We start from the raw sequence: 23,190 nt of genomic DNA, 5'->3' as shown, positions 1-23,190 counted from the left end.
ATGGACTTGGAGGTCTTGGCGAGGCTTGGAGCAGTGAGCTGGAAGAGACTGCAGTACTGCCAGTTGAGATTTAGGAACTAGAGCAGTTCTGGTGGTAACAAGGTGTGACCGTGGGAGCCGGTGGCCGAGGTTGGGAGAGGAAGAGGTTGGGGTGGCAACGTCAGGGCCTCAGGGAGCAAGAAAGCTACGTACCCCACATGAGGCCTAGACGAGGCAGCCTTCCCTGAGGGGCTGTAGGGAAGCAGCAGGGCTGTGAGGGCAGGGAGTCTGCTGACAGTTCCAGTGGCCCCATGGGCAGGCTACAGAGCCAGCAGGGTGGAGGGAGTGGTTGGGTTTGGTGGAAGGCTCAGGTGGGGAGGGGAGGGGACAGGTGAACAGGGAGAAGAGGCTTATGAACGAGATTAGTCCTGATAGAAGGGAGGTAACCTGGTCAAGCTAGAAGGTGGGTCTCCACTGACCGTCCCCCTCTGCTGTGCTTTGGTGGCCAAGGGAATGCAGAGGCTGGACTCCTTAGGTGGCCAGGAGGCCACACTGAGGGGCTTTCGCCACAGGACCGCAGTTAGCAGGTTCCCCGGGAGTACCAGGGGTTAAGATTTCTCCTGTGCAGTTCCTCATGGTGGGCGACCCAAACAGCGGTCCAGGGCTCCCGTGTCCTGTGGGGAGTACGCCAGAGAGCAGACCTCTCCCTAGGCTCATTACCGTCTGCTGTAATGCCCTCTGCTCACTGGCCGAGTCACTAGTTTCTGCTGTCTCTTCATTCTAGGCACCGCCACACCCACCTTTGGTCAGAACACCTCTGCCCCTGGGGCGGGCACATCGGGCACCAGCCTCTCCTTTGGGGCGTCCTCAACACCTGCCCAAGGCTTTGCTGGAGTGGCACCTTTTGGTAAGCTTCGCAAGTCCCTTTGTTGCCAGCGTGACCTCCTTGTTCATTCCTCTGAAAGGGGTGGGGTGGGGCGGCCAGTTCCTGGCTCTGAGGCCCTCTGGAGGTCAGGCTCCTGAGAGAAGGGTGTGGCCTGGCTGAGGGTCCAGCACAACCCAGGTTGGCAGTGAGGTCAGAGAGGAGCCACCCGAAGCAGAATTTCCCAGGTCACTGGGAAGGTCAAGTAAAAGTGCCTTCCTGGGCAGACGTCTGCCAGACTGATTCTGGGGTTTTGCCTTTTTAATAGGCTCTTCCCCAAAAGCAGTAGCTACAGCCGGGAAGCCCTGTTTCAAGCTCCCACAGTTCTGTTGGCCTAACTTTCCAAAGATGTGTTCTCAGGTAGAGCTGCCCTGATGAGATCTTGTTGAATCTTTCCAGGATCGGCCGCCCCTTCATTTTCAATTGGTGCAGGATCCAAGACCCCAGGGGCTCGACAGCGCTTGCAGGCCCGAAGACAGCACACCCGCAAGAAATAGCCTGTCCCCTGCCTCCATCCCCCCCACCCCTTGCCCCAACCTGGACCTCGGCACCTGCTAGGAAGAGCCTCTGACCTGTCTAGTACCACAAAGCAAACCTACCCTAGACCTCTGGCTTCAGCGTGGGGAGGTAGCAGCCCTGCGGCCACCTCCCACCTTCACACCCTCCACCCCACTGCGGAAGCAGAGCCTCAGGCCTCTTGGAGGGGGGGCAGGATGTGGCAGGGCAGCAGCCTGATACCTTTACTTGAACATTTCCACTGTTGAGGCTGGAGAGAATTAAAGAAACATCTGTACATACCGTCCACTTCCTTCCTGACTGGTTTAGTGTATAAGCTCAGTCAGGCGGCCTCCCCACTCGACGCCCCCCCACCTTCTCTCCTGGAGGGTAGCAGGCAGAGCCCTGCCCACTTGCGCCTCTAGTATACATTTGACAGGGCTGGGGGAAATGGATTATCCCTAAAGCTTTACCTTGCTTGACTATAAATGGTGGTTTTCTGGTCCCTTTAGGGGACCATGTCCCCATTTCTCGCTGCTTTGTCCCTCACTGGTTCCTTGCAGGATCTATTGTTTTTAAATGACCTTGAATCTAGCTTTGCCTTGGAGACCCCACTGGGTGCTGCTCCTGCTGTTCCACTTCCTCCCGCCAAGTCTGAGTCAGTGTTTCGTCCCCAGTTCTGCCAGTTTGGCCCCTAAAAGCTTGGTGGCTCAAGACTGTTAGCCTGGCAGATCCAGGGGTGACCCCTCACCCCAGGGAGGGGAGCTCGTGGAGCAGGCAAGATACCCACCACTGCTTTCAGCTGCCTCCTCGCCCCCCCCCACCCACCCCCCGCCCCCCCGCTGGCTCATTGGGCACGTCTGCCTCTCCAGGATTGTGTTTAAAGCCTTGTTCCGTGTTACTTGTCTGATGCTCATGTCTATCTGATGCTCTTTGAATCGAGTTTGGAGGAAGAATTGAATTGTATGAGTGGCGGCATGTTGGTAGTGCCGGACTTAACTGTTTCGAGTTTCTGGGACGTAGCTCATTGAATGTGGAAAGTAGCACCTCTTGTGGCTACAAGTGCTGACTCCTGGATTTTCAAATGGTGTTTTGACTTTAAGGGCTGGCAGCCCAGGAGAATGGGGCCGAGGGGAAACGAAGACCTCTTCTCTCTGCTTTCTCTCTCACCGTCCTGACCTCACAGGAGGCTAGGTCACCCCTAGTACGTTAGCAAACCTAAGTTAATGACCCAGACTTTAAAATTCTGTTGTCATTTTTCCCCAACAGGGCCTCCAACCCTTCCGCTTTTCTTCCTTTGTTCCCAAACCACATACCCCCAGGCCCAAGAGCCTTGCTGCCATGCCCATCCTCTTTGGGAGAAGTATGAATGCGTATGTCTAAATTAAAAGAAAAAAAATATTTAAACATTTTTTAACAAAATAAAAATTTATTTTTGTATTTAAGCTAAATTGCCTTTTAAATTCCTTCAAGCTTGGTTCATTGAGGTGGTTAAGTATAAATGCTATTGATAGGAATTAGCTGTATAGTTAAGTTATGCCTGTGTGAAGAAGAAATGCTGTCCCAGGCAGCTTTCCTGAGGGACTAGAGCTCCTTCTGGACACATTATATAAAATGTAATTCTTATTTTACAGATAATGTGACATAGATGTAACTGGTCCCCTTCCCCCTTTTGTGACTGAGGTCGAATGTTTTGTGGCAGGGGACTGCTCTTCCCCACCCCCAAGAAGAGCTCCATGAGTACGTAACTGTCCGTGGGGCTGCGGAGGGGGCCTGGACTTCACGTCCCTAATACCTGTTAGGGTACGGGGGGGGGGAACGGACCTAGAGATCAAAGCTTCTACCTATACCTTCTATAAGGTAGCCCCTCTTAGTTTTAGTACCTCAGTGCCACGGGCTGGACACTTGGTCCAGGACCCCCCTGAAGAGGGTGTCCTGGCACGGCCTGAGTGTGAGAGAGAGTGTTTGTGTGTGTGTGTGTGTGTGTGTGTGTGTACATGTACGTGCACTGGACAGGAACGGGAGGCTGGGACTTTCCATTACAAATAAAGACTTAATTCCTCTGAGTCTAGTTGGAATTTTTAGTATGAATGTGAGATTTTTCTCCTTGCTTATGTCATTAAGAATAAAAAAAACTGTGATCTATCGTAGACCATGTCCTGCCTTTTATTTTTGTGGACACACTTCTCTCACCAGCAAGAACACGACCCAGGGAGAAGACCCAAAGGACTCGGAAATCCACTCTTGTCTTTCCAGCTGGAGAAACAGGGTTACCAGTTTCCTTCCTACAGCAATAAAAAGAATAGAACCTTTCAAAACCAAAACTGCTGCCTGGGGCTGAGGGTCTCAGGGTAAGATGGGGGAAGGACTAGTGTGTTCCTTTCCTCCCACCCAAGAAGTCAAGGGATTGAGTACCTACTATGTGCGAGGCGGAGTGCTAGTAGCAGCTGCTGCTTTACGCCACCTCTTCTTTCTCTTTGGGGCTGCGCTGGGTATAAGTTCCGATGCTGATGTTTCGGCCTGTGAGAATGAGCTAGGAGAAAAGTACAAGTTAGATGTGTCCCAATCTTCCAGCATCTCCCCAGGAGGTCCCCTACTCACCTTGGCACCTCGGCCCGTTCAAGTACAGCAATGAAGAAGCCACCAGTGAGCGTGGTCTCAGGGGAGGCCCGGAGGCAGTGTTCAGCCCCCGGAAAAGTGCTCAGGCCTCGGTGGGGCCAGGAGGGCAGGACAGGTGCCAACCTGTGGAGAAGAAGTAGCACAGACTTCTAGGTGAAACAGCAGCCCCGCCCCAAGGGCCTGGTGGAAAGCCACTACCTGAAGGCCCCCGCGCTCTGCTGCAAGGCGTCCCGTACCACATCTTCGTTCTCCTCTTGACAAAGGGAGCACGTGGAGTAGACGAGGCGCTGCAGGGAGGGGAAAGAGAGCGCGTGGCACAGAGCTCGCTGCTGGAAGCCGGCCAGGGCTTGCAAGCGCTCCTTGCTTGGTGCGCCTGCCCCGGGCTCCTCCAGCTGTCTGGTCAGCATCCCTAAGGAAGAGCGTGTTTGCGTTACAGACCGCCTCATTTCATACCGACACCCCCACTTCACAGATGAGAACATTGCCCAGGGTCAGAACTAAACCCAAAGCCACAACGGACTGCTCCCCTTTCCACTCTACGGTTGCTCGGATCCGGGGCCCTCGGCCACCATTTCTCCGCGTCTCACCGGAGCCACTACAGGACGGATCCAGCAAGATGTACTGGACCTGACGGTAGCGCTGGTCTGCAGGCGACACTGCCAGGAAGTCCTCCTCGGCCAGCTGGCAGCAAGAGACTCCCGTCCGAGCCAGCAGCGTAGCCATGGACGCCAGCCGCTTGGCATCCAGGTCAAAGGCAAAGATCTTCCTAGGGAAGCGGGCAGAGTTGGGGCGAACTGAGTTTCTGCAGCATCTAAGGTACCACAGCTGCGACATACAAGCGTGTACATAAAATCAGGACACGTGAAAATAACACTTAAAGGACCACAAGAGCTAGGGGTTCATTCACATTTCACACCTGCAACCCACTGGGAAGCTTAGCTTGGGGCTACGCTGTGACTGTCCCAAGTCCAGAAGGAAATACTTAAAGGCCTTGCGGCCTTCAGACCTTCTGGAATACTGAGTTCCTCATGTCTTCTCACCAAGTACAGGATCAGACCCCCTCCCTCCCCCTGACCATGGCACTCACCCTTGGTTCTTCAGAAGAGCAGCCAAGTGACTGGTCTTATTGCCTGGGGCAGCACACGCATCAATGACATGGGAGCCCGGGGACGGATCCAGCAGCAGGGCTGGGAGGCAGCTAGCCTGGCGGGCAAAGCAGGGGGGCTGGGTGAACAGACTCCAGGTGAGGCCCTGCCACACGCTCCCGCCCTGCTCCAGCCCCTTCCCTACCTTGTCTTGCAGGATGAGGTGACCGGCTAGGTACAGCGGATGGTCATGCAGATCCGTCTGGGCAGGAAACACAAGCAGCTCTGACAACAAGGGATCCAGAAGGAAACACTTCCCTTTGAGGGCCCTTAGGTCCTCAAGGCTGCCAGGGAATAAGAAGCATCCATTCAACATGTTCTGAATCCTTCCAGGCAGGGCATTTTACACGTCAGCTCACTTGAACCACTCGTGAAACAAATGTGTAAGAGTGCTATGAAGAAAGAAACAGGGCGATGCGACAGACAGCAGTCACGAGCATGAATTCTCAGGCCAGACTGGTTTCAGGATGGGAGCATGGGCAAGTGCCTTCACCTCAGCCTGTGTGCACTTCTGGAAAATGGTAGGCATGAGGATTAAATGAGTTCATACATGCAAAGTACTTGGAGAACTATATGGTGCAAATCAGGCACTCAGTAAATGCTAGCACTGCTAACACACAACCTCGGGAGAGGTTACTTTGGAGGCATGGAGTGTGAGGGGGGCTGCAGGGGAGTAAGTGCTGAGCTGCTTCCTGAGGGATCGTAGTCAGGAACGAGAAGAGCTGGGGCAAAAGCTGCGTTCACTAGACTGCGACGGAGGGCTGTCCACCCCCCCGACCCGCGTAGAAACCGGCCTAGACAATGTCTCACTTCAGAAAGCTATCAAGTGGCAGAGCTGGAATTAGACCTCCATTTTTAAAAAACAATGCTGCAAAGTCCAGTGACTTTTTTAAGCATACTGATTTGGAAGGATTACTTGTCAATGTTGAATAAACGTGAGTTAACAACAACAAAAAACAGTGCAAAGTTCAGCGGGAAGATGACTTTGACATGCTGCGCCGGTGGGACCCGAGAGTAGGAATGCGACAGAGCAGTCTCGACTGGGAGGCGAGGAGCGTGAGGTGAGCAGCAGAGGCACGTGGCGAGGCACTGCGGGACACGGCAGAAGAACAGGACTACGGGTTTTGAAAGGCCCGAGGATGCCAGGCCTTGGAAGGGGATGGAGAAGCTGCTGGGAAAACAGAAAGGAAAGCGGCGAGCAGTCACAAGCGCCCCGCCTCTCCCCTCACCTGGAAGCCCGACCCTGGTAGGAGAAACCTTGTCTCTTGAAATAGTCGATGACGTCATCAGAGCCTGTCTTGAGCGTGTTCACGCGCACAAACCGAGGCACCTGGGAGGCTGGGCAGCACCGGGCAGTGAGTGGGCGGAGCACGGCCCGCCCCGCCCCCGCACGCCCCGCCCCGGCCCCGGCCCCGCCCCCGCCCCGGCGCCCCGCGGGGGCTCACCCAGGCCAGGCCGGCGTCCCGCTTCCAGCAAGTCCTCGTGGCGGCTCACACCCCGCTGGACCTTGAGCCGGGCCAGCTCGGCCCTCAGCCGCGTCTGGTGTCGCGTCAGCAGCGGCTTCCACCGGCCCGCGCCCCCTCTGAGGCCCCTTCCCAGCAACAGCTCGTACACGAGCACCTGGGGGCGGAGACACGAGGCGGGGACAACCCTGAGCGGCAACGCCTCGACCCCACGGGGTTGGAACTGGAAGAGCCGCCCGCGCAGGCCGCGCGTGCACAGTGACGGGCGACAACGAGGAAGCGAGGCGGGGGCCGCCCACGCGGGGCGGGGCGGGGCGGGGCGGGGCGGGGCGGACGTGCCGCTCCCCAGGCCCGAGCCCGGCCCCCGGCGGCCCGCCGCGGCCACAGCACCGCCCGTTTCACCTAGAGGGTCCCCGCCACGGCCACTCTGTACTTTCCTTCCTATGGCACCTGCCACCCACGAAGGCGCGAAACGACAGCATTTCATCCTCCACTCCCAGCTCAGCGAGGGTCGGCTCCCCCTCGGGGCAGAAAAGCGCCTCGGGAAGTCCACCCGCGGCCGCTGCGGAGCTGCGGGCAGGTGAGGAGGCCCCCGCCCCGCGCCCCGCGCCCCGCGCCCCGCGCGTCACCTTGGCCAGATGCGGCCGCAGCTTCCTCTCCGCGCGCAGGAGGCCGGCGCCGGCGATCACGGCGTCCAGCACGGCGGCGTAGCGCTGCGTCTCGCACACCAGCGCGTACAGCTGCTTCACGTTCTGCGCGCGGCCAAGAGGACACGGCTGAGGCGCGGGGCGGGCCCGGGCCAGCACCCCGCCCGGGACCGCACCCCGAGCCCCGCTACCTGGAACCTGCTGGCGTACACCAGCCCCTTGATGGAGCCCTGGCGACTCTCCACGCCCGCCAGCACGGCCGCCGCCGCCGCGTACAGCGCCATGCTCCGCGGCCGCGCGCCTTACGACTCTGTCGCGACTCTGCGCCGCCGCCCGTCTGAACTTCCGGGTCAAAGGGCACGGGGGGTCAGGACCCGGAAACCCGGCTCCCTCCGAGGCCCCGAGGCGGGTGTCGCTTCACGCTCCCGCTCGCGCGAGGAGGCCGACGTGAGAGCGCGTGTCTCCACTTCTTGGAAGCTCTTCGCTTGTTCCTTTCAGTCTTTCCCGATCTCATAGGCAAACAACGGGATTTAACGGTGTTTTCGTTTAACTTCTGTTATCGAGGTTGAACATCTTCCGTTTGTTGGTCGTTTTCATTTCTTTTGTTATGACAACATATTTAATGTCTTTCCGCTCACTCGTACACCATCTCACTCTTAGTGCCCGTTATGTATTAGCATCATAGACTCTTGTTTGAGGTGTTGTCATGTTTTCCCCATTGTTGCCTTTTGATACGGTTAATAGTTCCTTTGGACACCGTGGTGTCTTCGTTTTTTGACTCTTTTCATAGTTTCTGCCTGCGGTGTCATGTTTGGAAACCCCGTCGCAGCCCTACAATATAAAAGTCAGTGCAGCTTCAGTTTTCCATACTTAAACCTTGGATCCGTCGAGAATTGTGTCTGGCACGTGACGTGAGGACGGGCTCCCACTTTAACACGAATTCGTTGTCATGGTTGGTGGGTGGATGGGGCCGGCTCCCCAGCTTGACCCCCGGAGGACAGCGGCTGGGTAGCGCTGGCCGCCGTGTCCCCAGCCCTCGCGTGGTTTCTGATGCGCGGAATACACCCGGTGTGCTTGTGTCGGAAGCCTTCCGGGAGACAGGCTGCCGTGGGCGAGAGGATCCCAGCCCCCGAGCCTTGTGTTGCTGCCGACAGGTTGGCAAGCACTTGGCAGGCGGGCGGACTCTTAGCCTACGTGAAAACCGCCGCGCTGTGGGAGGGTTAACCAACGCCTCCTGCAGCCTTAGGCGCATTCGTAAGTGAGCGGGTGGGGCCTCTCCTCGCCCGCTCACCAAGTCCCAGCACCTCTCTTCTCTTCATCGCGCCTGTCACGTAGGCGGTGGCGGCTTGTCCTCCGTCCCCCCAGCCAGCCCCGTGGGGGCAAACCCTGGTCTGTCTGAGTGTCATCTGTCTTTACCTCCCGTCCCAGGGCCCCTCGCACTAAGGACCTAACGAGAACCTGTTAAATGAGGGAAGGAATGAAGGGAGCACACATGGACGGGGTGCTCGGCAACCAGCTGTGCTGGAGTCACCCATCCTGTAACAACCCCCCTCCTCCAGGTGAGGAGGTCGCAGGTGCACCAGTATTGATACAAGCCCACAGCTTACTCAGATTCCCTTAGTTTTCACCCAGTGTCCTTTTCCTGTCCCGGACTCTCATTGAAGCTACCGCATTACAGGCAGTTGTCGTGCCTCCTTAGGCTTCGCTTGGCTGTAATCGTGTCTCAGATGTTCCTTGTTTTTGATGACCTCGATGGTTTTGAGGAGTCCCGATGAGTGTTTTGTAGAATGTCCTTCTATTGGAATGTGTCTCGTGTTTTTCTCATGATTAGAGTAGCGTGGGTTCTGGGGAGACACACCACAGGTACAGTGAGTGCCATTCTCAGCATGTGAAGGGCACACAGAATCAACATGACATCCCTGTCGATGTTAACCTTGATCACCAAGTCGAGGTCGTGCTTGTCAGGTTTCTCTACTGTAAAGCTACTTTATCCAATTGCCCTCCCTGGAAGGAAGTCACTATGCGAAGCCCACACTTAAGGAGTGGGGGTTTGTGGTCCCCCTCGTTGAGGTTGGCGTAGCTACATAAATTACTTGGAATTCTGCACAGATTTGTCTCTTCTACCCCACTTATTTAATTAGTCATTTATTGATATCAATATGGATTAATGGATATTTATTTTATACTTTGGGTTACAATCCAGTACTACTTTATTTTGTTGTCTGAATTGTTCCCATTTTGGCCACTTGGAGTGCTTTCAGTTGGCTCCTGTGTCCCTGTGACAGGCTACTATTGTAGGGTTTTTCCGTGTTTGTTTGTTTTTGAGCACTTCCTTCCATTCTGGCACAACGGGCTACTGAAAGCTCATCTGTGTATTTCCTGTTCTAGTCCTAGAATCAGCCATTTCTCCCAGGAGCCCGAGTTCCTTTTATTAAAGGATGATATTAGAAACCAAGATCTGGGCACTAGGTGACCTGTTTCATTTAATTTCTTAACTGTTACAATTTGAAATTTTAAACTTGTTTTGCTCATATATTTCTGTTGGACTGCACTGTTTTAGCATCTCCTCTATCCTAAAAATACCTTCTTTTAATCCCACCTCCTCTCAAACGCATGACCCGGTTCTCTTCTTCCCTTCAGCATCAAACTTTAAAAAATGAGAATCAGCAGTCATTGCCTTTACTCCTTCATCACATGCTGTTATTTAACTCCCTGCAATCTGTCTTCCACCCTACTCCACTAAAGTAACTCCCTCCAAGACCACCGAGAACTTCATATTCCTTAGGCCTTTCCTGCTGAATCTGGTTTCATGGCACTGCTGAGCACACCTTTGTTGTCAGGCTTTGGCTTCCATGACCTCTCCTGTTGGCTCTCATTCCCTGACCATTTCTCAGTTCCTCGGCAGCCTTCTGTAAGCTGCTCCTTAGGGTCTGGTGTTCCATCTTCTGTCCTCCTTCCATCAGTCTGATATTTCCCCCTGGACATATTCACCCACTGCCACACTGTCATTACTAAGAACAAAGTAATCTGCACTACAGTAACGCCAGTGCTCCTCCCTGGTCCAGCCCCCACCCTCCAGGTCCAGCCCCAGTTGCAGCATCCCTCTGTGGACTAGACCCCCTAAGGCTCTTCTCCTCTGCTTATATTCCACTTCTTTCTGCTTGAATGCTAAGTCTACATGAAGAATGAACAGCTCTTTTCTCTGCCTTCTCCATATTGGATGTGTACTAGTTAAGGTGTTTTGGTTGCAAGCACAAACACTAAGTGGCTAGCCAAAGAAAAGGGGGGGCTTGTTAAAGGGTGCAAAGGAAGGCCACTGTGTCTATCAGGGTCTGGCTGGAGGCAGAAAGATGGACACAAGCGAGTAGTTGATGACAGTTTTAAAAAGGGACTGGTCAGAGTCAAGGGAACTTGCAGGAGGCGGTGCAGTACGCAGGTCTCCCAACAGCACTTTTCTCCACCAGGCCTGAGGAGCAAGGGAAGAGTAACAGAAGGCGAGGGTCACCTGCCAGGAGTCTACTGCCGAGAAGCTGCTAAACCATAGCCCAGCAGGCAGGAAACCGGGAAAATAAATACCGCAAACCCCCTGTCCTGCCCTCAGATCTCCTGCCAGTCGCACATCAGCTGAGCTCAACAGGAAGCCAGAGGGTCTTGCCTTCCAACTGGCCAGCCCCCCAGAACACAGGACACAGAGCAGGATGGAGAAGGGGGGAGAGTGGACCTACACTGGAGAGAGGGGCGCCACTCTTCAGCCCAGTCCTAGGATTGAAAGAAGAGCTGCATAACCAAAAAAACCAGGTCAACCACACAGCACCCAAGGCCAAGGCCCAACAGATTCAGCCGGTAAAGATACGACATACTCTGTTTGATGCAGTGTTTTACTGACAGACTGCAGAAGGAAGGTTAGCCAAAGGTGCCGGCTCCACGTAGGCACTGTTGCACACACCAAAAAGGATGAATGGAAATTAAAGAGCTGATGACTGCAACACGAGTGGTGGGGTTCCCTCTGCCAAGGAGCCAGTTCTAGACTCAGTTAACTTGTTTTATAGTCTGCAGCTCTGCTCAGAGGGAGGTGGGGTGGAAAGCCTGACAGTCTCCCACGGGATAAGTAAGTGGACATGGCCTTGAGGTAGCACCTCACAAGCCTCCCATCCTCTCTCATTCCTCGGATAGGCTGTGGGTCAAGCCTTTGCCCGTGTGGCCCATGTGGATACGTGCCAATGGCACAGAGGCAGAGCTCTGCCCCATGGAAGGCTCTTAGGTGGCTCCACCGACCTCAGTGGTACAAAGCTGGAGAGCTTCTCTCTAAAGCATCAGGTCTCAGGTGACTCGGCCCCCACCATTCTCTCTCTTCCAATTTTCAGATTCACGGGAGAGAATTCAGCTGCCCGGCCTTGGTCTGGCATGGACACCATCAGCTGTGGACAGGGGCAGGCTCACCATGAACAGACATGGGCCCATCCCCATGTGCCCGGCAACCTTCAGAGACGGGCTGCACTCTGGTCTGGCCCCTACTTGCTTCTGCTGTGACACAGTGTCATTTCCATCTCATCTAAGGGCCAGGGATGTCAAGAGAGATCTTTAAGGACAGAGCCGTGACGGGGTGGTCAATGTGATTCTAACCATAGATCAATGACCAATGGGTAGAAGCTCACTCGGCCCCACCAGAGGTTGGAGCTTCTTTTAAAGACCCAAGCATAAAGCAGTGTGTATGTACAGCAACTAATATTTGCAAATCATTTAAAGAGAAAGAATGTGAAATTTATTGTCCTTAAAGCTATTGTAAGTTCACAATGATAAGGGAAAACTACGTAAGAGTAAGCAAGCAGAGAGCATGGTCAGGAGGGACCAAGGGAAGCCCAGCTTGACCCCTGGACACTGAAGCCTAGGTCTGCTGGTTAGTAAGCAGGTGAATAACCTGACAATAGGTTAAAAAACACCCTGGCTGACAGGGAAGGGACTGTGGCCCTTTCTCCCTATCTTTAATTGTTTCTAGGGACACACAGGCATGAGGACCTTTCCAAACAGTCAAGACGTCAGCTCTGCTTGCTGGCCTCAAGTGCCTGTGCCCAGTGAGGAGGGTCCTGTGGTCTGGCAGCCCCTGGGCTCCCCTACAGCGTGGTGGGCTGTGGAGGCGTGAGGTGGCCGGGCCCACTGGGTGGGGGCAGCACCAAGGGCAGTGAGTTGCTGCCCCTTTCATGCCAGCATGTGTCCAGGATGGGATAGAGCTTGCCCTGGAAGTCAGCCTGGAAGGTGTAGAGCGGCCGTAGGTCATCCGGGCGGTCAGCATCAAAGAAGGTGAGCCCTCCCTGCTCATAGTGCAAATAGACCCCAATGCGGTGAGGGTGGCCGGCCACGGGCAGGGGCACTCTGGGGCAGCCAAAGGCCTCATACAGCCGGCCCTCCTTCAGGCCGATGAGCCACACGCCGTGCTCTGGGGACTTGTTCAGCTTGCCCTTGCGGCTGGCTGTGCCCTTGATGACCCCCAGGCGCCAGTCGCTCTTGCTGCCCACCACCACCTCCCAGTAGTGGCGGCCGCAGGAGAAGCCCCGGCTGGCCAGGACACAAGTACTATAGTCGAAGCGCTCAGGCTGGTTGGCGCATCGCTGGGCCAGGAGCCCACACTGTACCACCGTGTTGCCCTTAGAGAGCTCCAGGAGAGGGTGGGCAGTGGCAGGGTCCAGCTTGAGACACTCCGGAGCTAGGAAAGATCAGAGAAGGCATGTTTGCAAGCCACACAGAAGGCAGTGGACCCTGCCCCAAGGGAAGCCCATTGGAGGCCCTGAGTTCCTCAGGAGAACTATATTGTCCTTGTCTCTATTTCCACAGGGCCTAGAAGGGCCCAGGCACAGAGCAGGACCGTAAGGATGTTTGCTGAATAAATGAATGATGCCTGGAGGGTGGTAAAAACAAAGAGCTGCGAGCCACGGCCTCTGGTAAGGGACATGGTGCAGGCCTGCCTAGGGCACAGGTGCTGATGGGAGATCCTGGAGGACAGCCTGTGCCCCACAGCTACACTCCACACGTTTTACGGAAAATCCCTAACAACTGCAGTTGTTTTCTTTGATACCCTAGGTGCCTATTCAAGGACAAACATACCAACGGGCTCTTCGCTAGCTGCCAGCTAATCAGTTTATACCAAAAATGTGCAAACAACATGCACGGTTCAAAGATTATCTGGGGTTTTTTCTCTCCCTGTTTCTCATATAAACCCTGTTTTTGTCTTTGTTGGTTGAAATCAGTCTATTGATTGAGCTCCCTTAATGTCCAGTAATGAAGGAGTTAATTAAATGGTTTTGAGTTATTTTTTGACAGAGCAATAGCTACATTTATAAGCACCAAACTATATATAGCCCCTCTTTACAGATGAGGGAACTGAGGCTCAGAAATGAAACTATTCGCCCTGGTTAGCAGGAAATGGAGCTGAGCGTGAACCACCCCAAGCTGTTCAGTGCAGCCCCACTCCCGGGCTCTCACCACTAGCCGAGGAAAGCCTCCCTTGCAGTTCTCTGCATCTTACACCAGCAGCCCTCAGGAAGGAGGATGGGTGGGGGCCTCACCTGGCAGAACCTTGCGGAACAGCCTTTTCCATACGGTTAGCTTGATGTCGGCCTGGTGGAGGCCTGGTTTGAAGGAGATGGGGCTGAACACGCCCTCCAAGGGCCGGGCCTGCTGGAGCTCTGCTCTGGGGGCAAGAGTTTGCGGTGGTGACCATCTGCACACTACTTTGCCCTTTCATGTGACACTGCTCGCCTGGCAACCCCGTGCTCTCCCTTCTCGGCCCTCCCACCCATAGACTGTCTTTGCCAATCTCCCTCCTCCTCTGTGTTATTTCTGTAGCTTGTGTGACCTTCTATTGTTCTGGTACCCACAGTGATGTAACTATAGTTCACTGTCCACCCGCCACCAGTCTACGAAATCCCTGAAGGCAGCGACATGATTTCATCTCTGCTTTCCCTAGGCCCAGTACACAGCCAGATGTGGGCAGCTGCCCCCGAGGCGAAACTGAAGGGAGGAGAGGCCTGTGCCTGCAAACACCAGAGAGCTCCCTCCCAGGTTATTACCTGGAGGCCATGGAGTGGTACTTCTGGAAGACAAGAGAAAGGTGGGTTAGGGCATGGCAGAGGCTGTGCAGAAGCCATTAGGAAAGGGAGGCTCTTGGGCCCTGGGGCCTTGACAAGGGGACACTCCCTTATCCACTCACCCGGATGAACTCGTAGTGACTCTCGTTACCAAACTGCTCCAGCACACGCTCGGCTTGGACCAGCCGCTCCCGCGTGCCCCGGGCCTGCTCCAGCTGCATATCCAGGGAGGCCATGAGGCCACGGGTGTGCCCCTCCAGCCCCTCCAGGCAGCGGGCCTTCTCCTCGTCCACCAGGTGGTGCAGCTCCTGGAACTCATGGCGGATCACCCAGCTGAAGACATCCGACTCGTTCTGGGACATGGAGGGCCTGTCACGGCCGGAGCCACAGCGGAGCCACCTGGCCATGACGGACCTCCGTGTCCCCAGAGCCTAGCAGCTTGGGCCTTCCTGACTGGGCTGGTCCTGGCACCTGAGTCCCAGGACTGCCTCCTGCTCAGTGTTCACACTGTGCCTGGGGGTCCCAGGAGGGCCTTGGGGGTGGGCAACAGTGGCAGGGCCCCCACTTCCCACTTCAAAGCAGTGGCTCTGCTTTCCCCATCTTACCTATTAAGTGTGCAAGTAGGATTTTGCTTTGTCACAGGGTTCTACAACCGAAACAAGTCTGAAAGGTCCCTGGAGAGCGGGCTTTGGAGTGAAATAGCCCGGATTCCTGTGTGATCCTGAGTTCTGTCTCCATCAGGAGGGATAATGCTGCCTCCCTCTTAAGGGTGAGGGGTGCTTAGGGGATACTGGGCTCCTACTCCCACTTCACAACCATCTGCAGGGCCCGGGCTCCACACGCTCCCAGGTCCTGTGCCTCTCCCTGAGGAAAGCAGATAGCCAAGGAGGGCTCTGGCCTTCATGCCTGTGGGGTACTGAGCAGGCGGGCAGCACACAGACTACCAAGGTCAAGCGGACACAGAAGGCAGGAGGCGGGCGAGTCACGCCCCCGCTTTAGGCTGTTTACCTCTGGGACTTAGTTTCTGGGTTATCTCAGTCCCAAGGACACGCGGGACACAAGCCAACTTGGAGACAGTCCTGACAACTGGGTTGAATTCCCCCCAAGAGGATTTGCGCCTTCCACACCCTGCCCTGGAATGCTTTGAATTCTGGCTTTGTATGGAAGGCATGGATTCATGTAAAGGACAAATTAGAACTGGGCTCTGCAGCAAAGGGAAGGTGGCCAGTCCCAGGGTGGGGACAGAGGGAAAGGGCACTCACGACAATCCTGGTCCTGTTGTTCACCAGCTTGGCGATATGCTCATCCACCTTCTTCTCCTCCTGCTTCAGGTCGGAGATGAGGCCCGCAAGCTCCTCCTGGGGGCAACGTGCCATGGCCCCATCAGTGGCTGAACCCTTCACTCTCTCGGCTCCCTGGGGTCTGCCTGGGGCCTCACCCTTTTAGGGAGCATCCCAATGGCCACTAGTGCTCCCACTGGAACCGGGATAGGGACCAGAGCTACCCAAGTGCCCTTGACCTCAAAATAATTAAGATTATTCAAGAATATCTCACACTGATGGTAGGAACTGCCAAGGCAGAAAAGGGTTTCAGTGTCATCTCTCTCCAAGACATGGAGAGAGGTGTTAAATGTTGTGACAGCCACCCGGAAGTCACCACACAACACCCAAGAGGGGCGATCGCAAGTCTGAAGCCAATGGTCCCTGCATGGAATGCTCCCCGTAGGGTACCAAACTCTCCAGTCACCAGGAGGTCCAGAATTAGTGGGCCTTTGATCAAGGGTCATCACAAAAAGGTAGCCCCCACGTGCATGTGGTCACCCAGGTTATGTCCCCACACCCTATAGAGACCTGAATCCATCCCTCACAGGCATGGGCCCAGCCTAGATTTGGGGCCGTCCAAGTAAACTGACTTCTCGTGGGCTGCCCTGGCCCCAAATCTGCCCTAGCCTTAGGGTCCACCATCTGGCTGCCCTACTTGAGCAGGGCCCTGCAAGTTTATGCCCATGGAAGGTACAGATTCTGGCTTAGATGATAGTTCCTAAGCAGAAGTCAGCTGCAAGAGCCTTTCAGGAAGGGTGCTGGGTAAAGAATAAAGCCAGTGTGGGGAAAATGAACACACAGAGTTCTTGCTCTGGATAAGGAGGCATCAGATGTCACAGCGGTCTAAGAAAGGTGTTCCAACCGTAATCCTCCCAAGGCAGAGAGGGATGGGACTAGTTTTTTCTCAGCAATTGGGCTGTAGTGACAGGAAACTGAATTATGAAAATAAAGTAGCACAAGATCTCAATCAATATCTGATAAAGGAACGTAATTTAGTCGCATCACACAGAAGAGTCTCGGGATCACAAAAACCCACTTCCAAACCAAGACCCAAACTGGGCCCTGGCTCCTAGTCAGAAATAATGATCAAGTTCCCAAGTCTTTCCTTTTCTCCTAGGCAGCTGTCTGCCAATAAAATGCAGGTGTGACTTCATTGTACTGCAATTGGGCTTCCTCCTTCCACACTCCCCTAAAACTACTCTTGCCAAAGTAATCGATTCTTACTGCTAAAGCTCACAGACTCTTTTCAGTCCTCAGCAGGCATTTCACATGTTACCTTGTTCTCATTAAAATGCTCTGTTCTCTGATTTCCAGGAGGTCATACGCAGCCAGCGTTCCCGCTCCCTCTGTTGATTCTTTCTGTCCCCTTTTTGAGGTTTTCTCTCTCTACCCAAATCTCAAACCCTGGTGCTCCTTGGGATATTATCAGTGTCTTTCCTTATCACTCTGCTGACTCTCCTGGTGCTCCCTTTCCACTCCTGTGGCTTCACTTACCACCCACATGCAGATTACTCCCAGTCTCTTATCCTCAGCCTCGCTCTCCAGCAGAGGGACAGGGCTACACCACAACCCTGCTTAAAACCCTCCAGTGCCCTCCCCACCACCACCACCATGGTTCTTTGAATAAACTACAAATGCCATTATGTGTCACACAGTCCTTGCCATGACTCAGCCCGTGCTTACCTCACCTGCCCCATCTTGCTCCCACCTTACTCTCCCTTGAGCTTAATGAAATGACTTATAAATCCTCAAATGTGCCGTGCTGTTTGCCTCCTGGTCTTTTGCATGTGCTATCTTTATACTTGGAATGCTTTTCCACCCTTCTTTTTCTATCACGTCCTCCTTGTGGTTCAAGTCTCGGCTAAGCAGTCCACTTCCTCCAGGAAGCCTCCCCTGACTATCTAAGACATTGCAGGAGCCATGTTCCAGGTAGTCTCACTATTGTCTGTATTTAACTTTGACAGCAGCACCCCACACACGAGACTGTCAGACCCCCAGACTGTGAGCTCCCCAGGGCAAGTGAAGCTCTTGCCCTCTACTGTACCATGAGCACTAGCTCGGCGACTAGCACAGATTAGATGCCCAGTAGACGTTTGTGGGTAGGAGGGGCTGGCAGACAATCTGGCTGGCCCTGTGCACGAGTCCTACTTGTCTTCCAGGATTGAAGGAGCAAAGAAATGCTGCCCAGAGCACTCAGCCAGGAAACCGCTGGACCAGCTTACAGGGGACCCTTCTGCCTGCAGCTCTGGATGCTCTTCCTTTAACTGGCCCCCTCACCTGTATTTTGTCATTCCTCACCTTTATGCCCCACTCCCCTCAAACACCAGACCAGGATACCTATAACAATTTACTTCCAAGACCCTTCCTGCCCTTTCCTGATCCGTGAACAGTGGAAAGAAAACTGGCCTTGGTTTGAGACCCGCTCTGCCACTAACGAGCCGTCTGACTTTGGGTAAGATCCTTACCTTCTCTGAGCCTCACTTTCCCTGTTTGTAAAACACCATAACAACTCCACCCTTCATGAAGCTTAGCTCAATGTATTAACCTAAGATGGTATCACTGTTGTTATTTATCTTTAATGATGATCTGCTAGACCTCAGGCAGAGGTCCAGGAGAGCAGGAATCCGTTGATTCCCCAAACATATTTTGAGTATTTACTACATGCCAGCCGCAGAAATACCCCAGGGAACAAAACAAAGTCCCTGCCTCGTGTCTGCGAGTGCAGTACCGAGAGCGCTCAAGAAACGAGTGAGGGCTACAAAGAAGAATCCATAAAGCAGGGAAAGGGCCAGCACGTACGCAGGGGGCTCTCCAGCACGCTTACTGCTATAATCCCCAGCACCTGCTCAGAACGTGATGGGTGAATGAATGCTCCGGAGTTCTGCTGCAGGACAGACAGCGCTGGAGGGAACTCGAGTCTTGGCTCGGCACCCTTCAGTGCCGGGCGATGGCGCCAGAGAGCGCAGGCGCTGGGCTGCCTGAGCCCCCGGGGTGGCCCGGCTCCCCATCCCCCAGCAGCCTCGCTGCCCACCTTCATACGGCTGTAGACAGTGGAGACGGGCGTGACCCGGTGGTGCTGGTGGGAGCCCAACAGGCCGCAGAGGCCGCAGATCAGCTCCTGGTCCTTCTCGCAGAAGAGACTGAGCGGGTTCCGGTGCTGCGCGCAGACTTTGGGCTCTGGGTCGTCGGGGAGCCGCAGGGCTTCGATCACCCGCGCCAGGGAGATGTTGGGAGGGGAGCTGCTACCATCCACCTCCTCCCGGCACACGGGGCAGCGCAGCTCGGAGTCCAGGTGGCGGGACAGGGACACCAGGCAGCCTTTGCAGTAGGAGTGGCCGCACTGCAGCATTAGGGGCTCCTTGAAGACCTCGAGGCAGATGGGGCATTGAAGGCGGTCCTCCAGCTCTTGCACGAACACCCGCCACGCCATCCACGGTGCGGGCTGGAACACAGGGTGCCTTCCTGAGCCTCCTCCCTCCACGCCCTCTGCCCCCAAATCCGGAGAAAGGACCGCTGGAAATTAAGAGGGCCTTATGGACTGGTCCTGGATTCCCGTTCTGACCTCTTATGACTTTGAGTCGTTTCCCATCTTTAAAACAAAGGGCTTACATGAAAAAAATGGTCACTTAGAGATATATAATTCTGTATTTTTACTCAGATTTGGAGGTAAATATGAAATGTGCCATCTGCAGGGTCATTTGGAGTGACACAAGGAATGGGAGCTCCAGCCACAGCAGGAGTCCTGACCTAGAACCCGACAATAAAAACAAGCAAAGGTCCTTCCCACCTTAAACATCAGTGTTCAAACTGGCAAGCAACTGTTGGAAACAGTTGTAATAGAGATTCCTGAACCTCCCCTTCACACCTTTCCAGTGAGCCCCAGAAATCTGTATTTGCAATAGACACTCCCAGGTCATTGTAAGAAGACTTCTGTCTCAGAATAACACTCTTTCGGAGAGTCGGGGACTGAGGAGAGCTGTATCTTAATCTTCCACCCCATTCTGTGAAAACTGATCAGCTCTGCAAGAGAAGGAGCACGAAGCTAAAGTGGGCAGCAAACCCAAGAAGAGCCCTTGCACGGAACTACCTGGCTTCTCACCCTCAAATCAGCATCACTGACCCGATTGGCTTGGCCTCTTCTCCCCAGGATGGGATAGCAGGAGCGGAGACCTGAGGATTGCAGCTGGATGCCTGCTCTACCACCGAGTCTCTGCCCCTTACCTGCTTCCCTTTCCCAGCAACACCCCCATGTCGTCAAGGTCACCCAGAATCAGGTGGAAACTGGGCCGCATCACGGGACTGGGGAGGCAGCCTCTGCAGGGCAGGCTCTGATAACTGTAACATTCAGGTGCTTGCTTTGGCCAGGCAAGGGGAAGGGGCGGAGACAGAGAGATGGGGCACCCATTCACGCCGTACAGGCTCCAAACGGGAATGGACTGGGCTCTGACAATCTTCCTGAATCTCTCTCTCCTTTTAAAAGATTTTAATTTACTTATTTAGATTTTTTAATTGGGGTATAACTTCTAAAAAGTGCACAAATCTTAACCACGCACCTGATGTACACTTTATATGGATTCTCACTCTCAAGATCAAGATACAGAACACGTTTCTAGTACCGAGAAGCCTCCCTCATGCTGCCCCCCCGTCAGAACCTGTAACAAGAATAGCCACTATCATGACTCATGACCCATAGATTGCTGTGGTCTGGTTTTGAATTTCTTTTTCTTTTTTTTTTAAACATTTTATTTATTTAAGTGTGTTTTTCTAGGACCCCTCAGCTCCATGTCAAGTAGTTGTTTCAATCTAGTTGTGGAGGGTGCAGCTCACAGTGGCCCATGTGGGGATCGAACTGGCAACCTTGTTGTTAAGAGCACCGCACTCTGACCAGCTGAGCTAACGGCCGCCCCTGGTTTTGAATTTCAAATGAACAGAATCACAGAGTATATACTTTTTTCATGTCTAACTTCTTTACTCAGTATCATTGTATTAGGAACTTTTTTATAGGAAGACTTTCAAAGGTTTAGAAGTTCAAAGACATTTTGTTATACAATTAATAATATACTATTTATATATGCTGTAAATATAATATACAAATCATAATGTACTATACATATCCCGGAGTGTGGAGGGAAATGATTGATTGGAAAGGACAGGAGTGGGAGAGGCTCTCCAGGAGTGTTAGAAAACAAGATCTGGAACACAACCCCCATGTCTGCCAGTGGGGGAGGTCTCCACCCCAGTGGCAAGCAAGACTAAGGTCTGGTGTAGGCAGGTAGAAAGCTAAGTTTATGTGTTAATTCAAGAAATATTTATTGAGAACCTGCTATGTGTCAAGCATTGAGCTGGGTATTATGAATATATTAAAGAACAAGACAAGATGTCCGTCCTTTTGGAGTTTATGATGTATGGGGATAGGACTGGTGTGAGGTCATAAATAAACAAGTTAATATAATAGTGTTAAATACAATGTAGGAAGTAAACAGTGCGGTGAGAAAGGGGGGTCGGGTGACGGGCTATGTGAGGGGCGCTTTAGCAAGAGGCAGGGCAATGTCTTCAAGAAGGGATGTTTGAACTGAGACCTGAAGGATACGCAGAAGGCAGCCAATCGAAAGGATACAGGAGGGTAGACCAGGGAACGGGTCAGCAAGTGCAAAGGCCCTGAGGCTGGAAAGCACTCAATATTTGTGGGATACACTAGAGAAGAGCCCTGGGTAGCTGGGATGTGGTAAGGGAGAGGGAATCTCAGAAGATGAGGCCAGAGAGGGCAAGGACGACTCTGTAGACAGAGCAAAGTTTTGGATTTTATTTCAAAGGCAGTGGGTACTATCGGAGAGTTTTAAGGCAAGGGAATACCATCTGATTTCTATTTTTAAAAGATCACTCTAGCTACTGTGTAGATAATGGGTAACAGTAGCTTGAACACCAGGGTGGGTGGATGGTGACACCGATGACGTACAGAGAACACTGAGGGGAACAAAGTAGAACAGGGACCCAGAGTCAGATGCCTGAGAACTGAGTAGCCCCATGGTCTGCAGACTTCAGCAAACAACAGAATCATCTGGAAGGCTTGTTGAAACACAAATTTCTAGGTTCTGGCCCCAGAGTTTCAGATTCAAGCGTATAGGGACAGGCCCAAGAATTGCATTTGCAACAAGCACCAATGCTGCTGGTCTGGGGACTGACTACTCTCTGAGAACCACTGAGAAAGGCAGCTGGACACAGGCACCTGGAGCCCCAGCACTTGGGAGACCCTAGGCTGGCCAGGAATGTACCACCTACGTATAGCAGTGTCATGCAGGGTCTTTGGTTCCGCTCCCCGCACAAGAATGCAGGACATGGTGAGGCCATAAAGGAACACCCACGGAGCCATCGATAGGGGAGTCATACCACTCTATTCTCCCTGGCAGCCGGGCGAGACACACGAAGTAGGATCCACACGATCCGCAATCCGCTGTCCACTTCTCTGCCTGCCAACCACTCAATGCAATCACGGCAGTTATATCAGTGGCCATTGGCTAACCGGTTACAGCCGATGGCCATCCAATCACAGTTGATGGCCATTTACTACCTGAGCCAGCACCTTTCCACGTGAGGCCGAGCACCAGGAAACTGCACTCCTGGCTCTGTTCCCACAATCACACATTTAAACCAGTGGGAATGGCTCGGATCTCTCAGGAATTGAAAATAGAGAAGGGCAGGGGTCCAAGGATGGCCCTGAGGTTACTGACATTGAGAGGTCAGGAAACGGACGATGACTGAGAAGAAACAGCCAGTGAGCTAGGAGCAACATCAGGAGAGTGCAGTGACTAGGAAGCTCTGGGAAGCAGAATGGTTCCCCAAAGATATCCATGGCGTAACTCCCGCATTCTGTGAGTGTTACCTTCCCTGGCAAAAGTGACTCTGAATATGTAATCACAGTCATAGACCTGAATTATCCGGGTGGCTCCAATTGAATCACATGACCCCTTAATGGCAGAGAATTTCTCCAGCTGGAATCAGAGAGATGCTACATAAGAGGAAGCGAGGATTCCAAGCATGAGAAGGAGTCAGCACGTTGTTGCTGACTGCCATGTTGGCGCCCATGTGCAAAGACGGGAAAGAGGCCCCTAAGAGCTCAGGCTGGCCCCCAGCTGACAGCCAGCAAGGACGTGGGGACCTCAGGCTTCAAGCTGCAAAGACCTGGATTTGCCCACAATCTGAATGAGCTCGGAAGTGGATTTCCCCCCCCCCAAGCTTTCAGTCAGGCTGATGCTTTGATTTCAGCCGATGAGCCCAGTCTCACTGCTAACCTACAGACCTGTGAGAGAATAAATAGGTGTTGCTTTAAACAGCTAGGTTTGTGGTAATCTGTCGTGATAGTGATGGAAAATGACTACAGATGCCAAGAGAAAGGAGCATTTAAAGGTCGGAGAGGTCAACTTTGTCAAATGCTGACAAGAGTCCAGTAATCTGAGGGCAAAGAGGTGTGTCTGACAGATTTGGCAACAAGAGCTGTCTAGGTAGCCCAGAGCAGGGG

At 53.6% G+C, this 23,190-nt stretch overlaps 3 protein-coding genes across 7 annotated transcripts in view; 1 reads left to right on the top strand and 2 right to left on the bottom strand.

Moving 5' to 3' along the window:
* Positions 1–1,696, top strand: part of POM121 (POM121 transmembrane nucleoporin) — a 29,878-nt gene extending 28,182 nt beyond the window's left edge. The window contains exons 12-13 of the mRNA XM_081053262.1: positions 764–886; positions 1,301–1,696. Of these exons, the coding sequence (XP_080909388.1) occupies positions 764–886; positions 1,301–1,398 (221 nt within the window). The 3' untranslated portion in view covers positions 1,399–1,696. The remainder of the gene's footprint in view (positions 1–763; positions 887–1,300) is intronic.
* Positions 1,697–3,544: 1,848 nt separating this feature from the next.
* On the bottom strand, positions 3,545–7,674 carry NSUN5 (NOP2/Sun RNA methyltransferase 5). 4 transcript variants are annotated; one of them, XR_013993615.1, is made up of 11 exons: positions 7,462–7,674; positions 7,253–7,375; positions 6,606–6,780; positions 6,390–6,498; positions 5,306–5,444; positions 5,103–5,218; positions 4,603–4,781; positions 4,252–4,424; positions 3,998–4,138; positions 3,812–3,929; positions 3,545–3,681 (listed from the first exon to the last, which is right to left on the bottom strand). XR_013993615.1 is itself a non-coding variant. In XM_081053266.1 (11 exons), exons 1-10 carry the CDS (start codon positions 7,552–7,554, stop codon positions 3,815–3,817), a joined length of 1,401 nt encoding a protein of 466 aa, XP_080909392.1. In that variant the 5' UTR covers positions 7,555–7,674; the 3' UTR covers positions 3,545–3,681; positions 3,812–3,814. The 4 variants fall into 4 exon arrangements, 2 of the variants coding, with proteins under 2 accessions (XP_080909392.1, XP_080909391.1); XR_013993616.1 differs by having other exon boundaries at positions 3,816–3,929; XM_081053266.1 differs by having other exon boundaries at positions 4,214–4,424.
* Positions 7,675–12,271: 4,597 nt separating this feature from the next.
* LOC308499604 (E3 ubiquitin-protein ligase TRIM50) lies at positions 12,272–19,104 on the bottom strand (the record flags this gene model as incomplete). Of its 2 annotated transcripts, XM_081053264.1 has the most annotated exons (6): positions 12,272–12,971; positions 13,831–13,955; positions 14,335–14,357; positions 14,475–14,705; positions 15,615–15,710; positions 18,706–19,104. In XM_081053264.1, the coding sequence occupies 6 exons, from the start codon at positions 19,102–19,104 to the stop codon at positions 12,382–12,384; spliced, it is 1,464 nt and encodes a 487-aa protein (XP_080909390.1). In that variant the 3' UTR covers positions 12,272–12,381. The 2 variants fall into 2 exon arrangements, with proteins under 2 accessions (XP_080909390.1, XP_080909389.1); XM_081053263.1 differs by lacking the exon at positions 14,335–14,357 and having other exon boundaries at positions 13,831–13,992; positions 14,471–14,705.
* Positions 19,105–23,190: the final 4,086 nt, after the last annotated feature.

The sequence above is a fragment of the Rhinolophus hipposideros genome, assembly GCF_964194185.1.
Source record: "Rhinolophus hipposideros genome assembly, chromosome: 7".
NCBI classification, from domain to species: domain Eukaryota; kingdom Metazoa; phylum Chordata; class Mammalia; order Chiroptera; family Rhinolophidae; genus Rhinolophus; species Rhinolophus hipposideros.
Note: the sequence above shows the minus strand (reverse complement) of the source record. Positions and strands in the feature narration are given on the sequence as shown.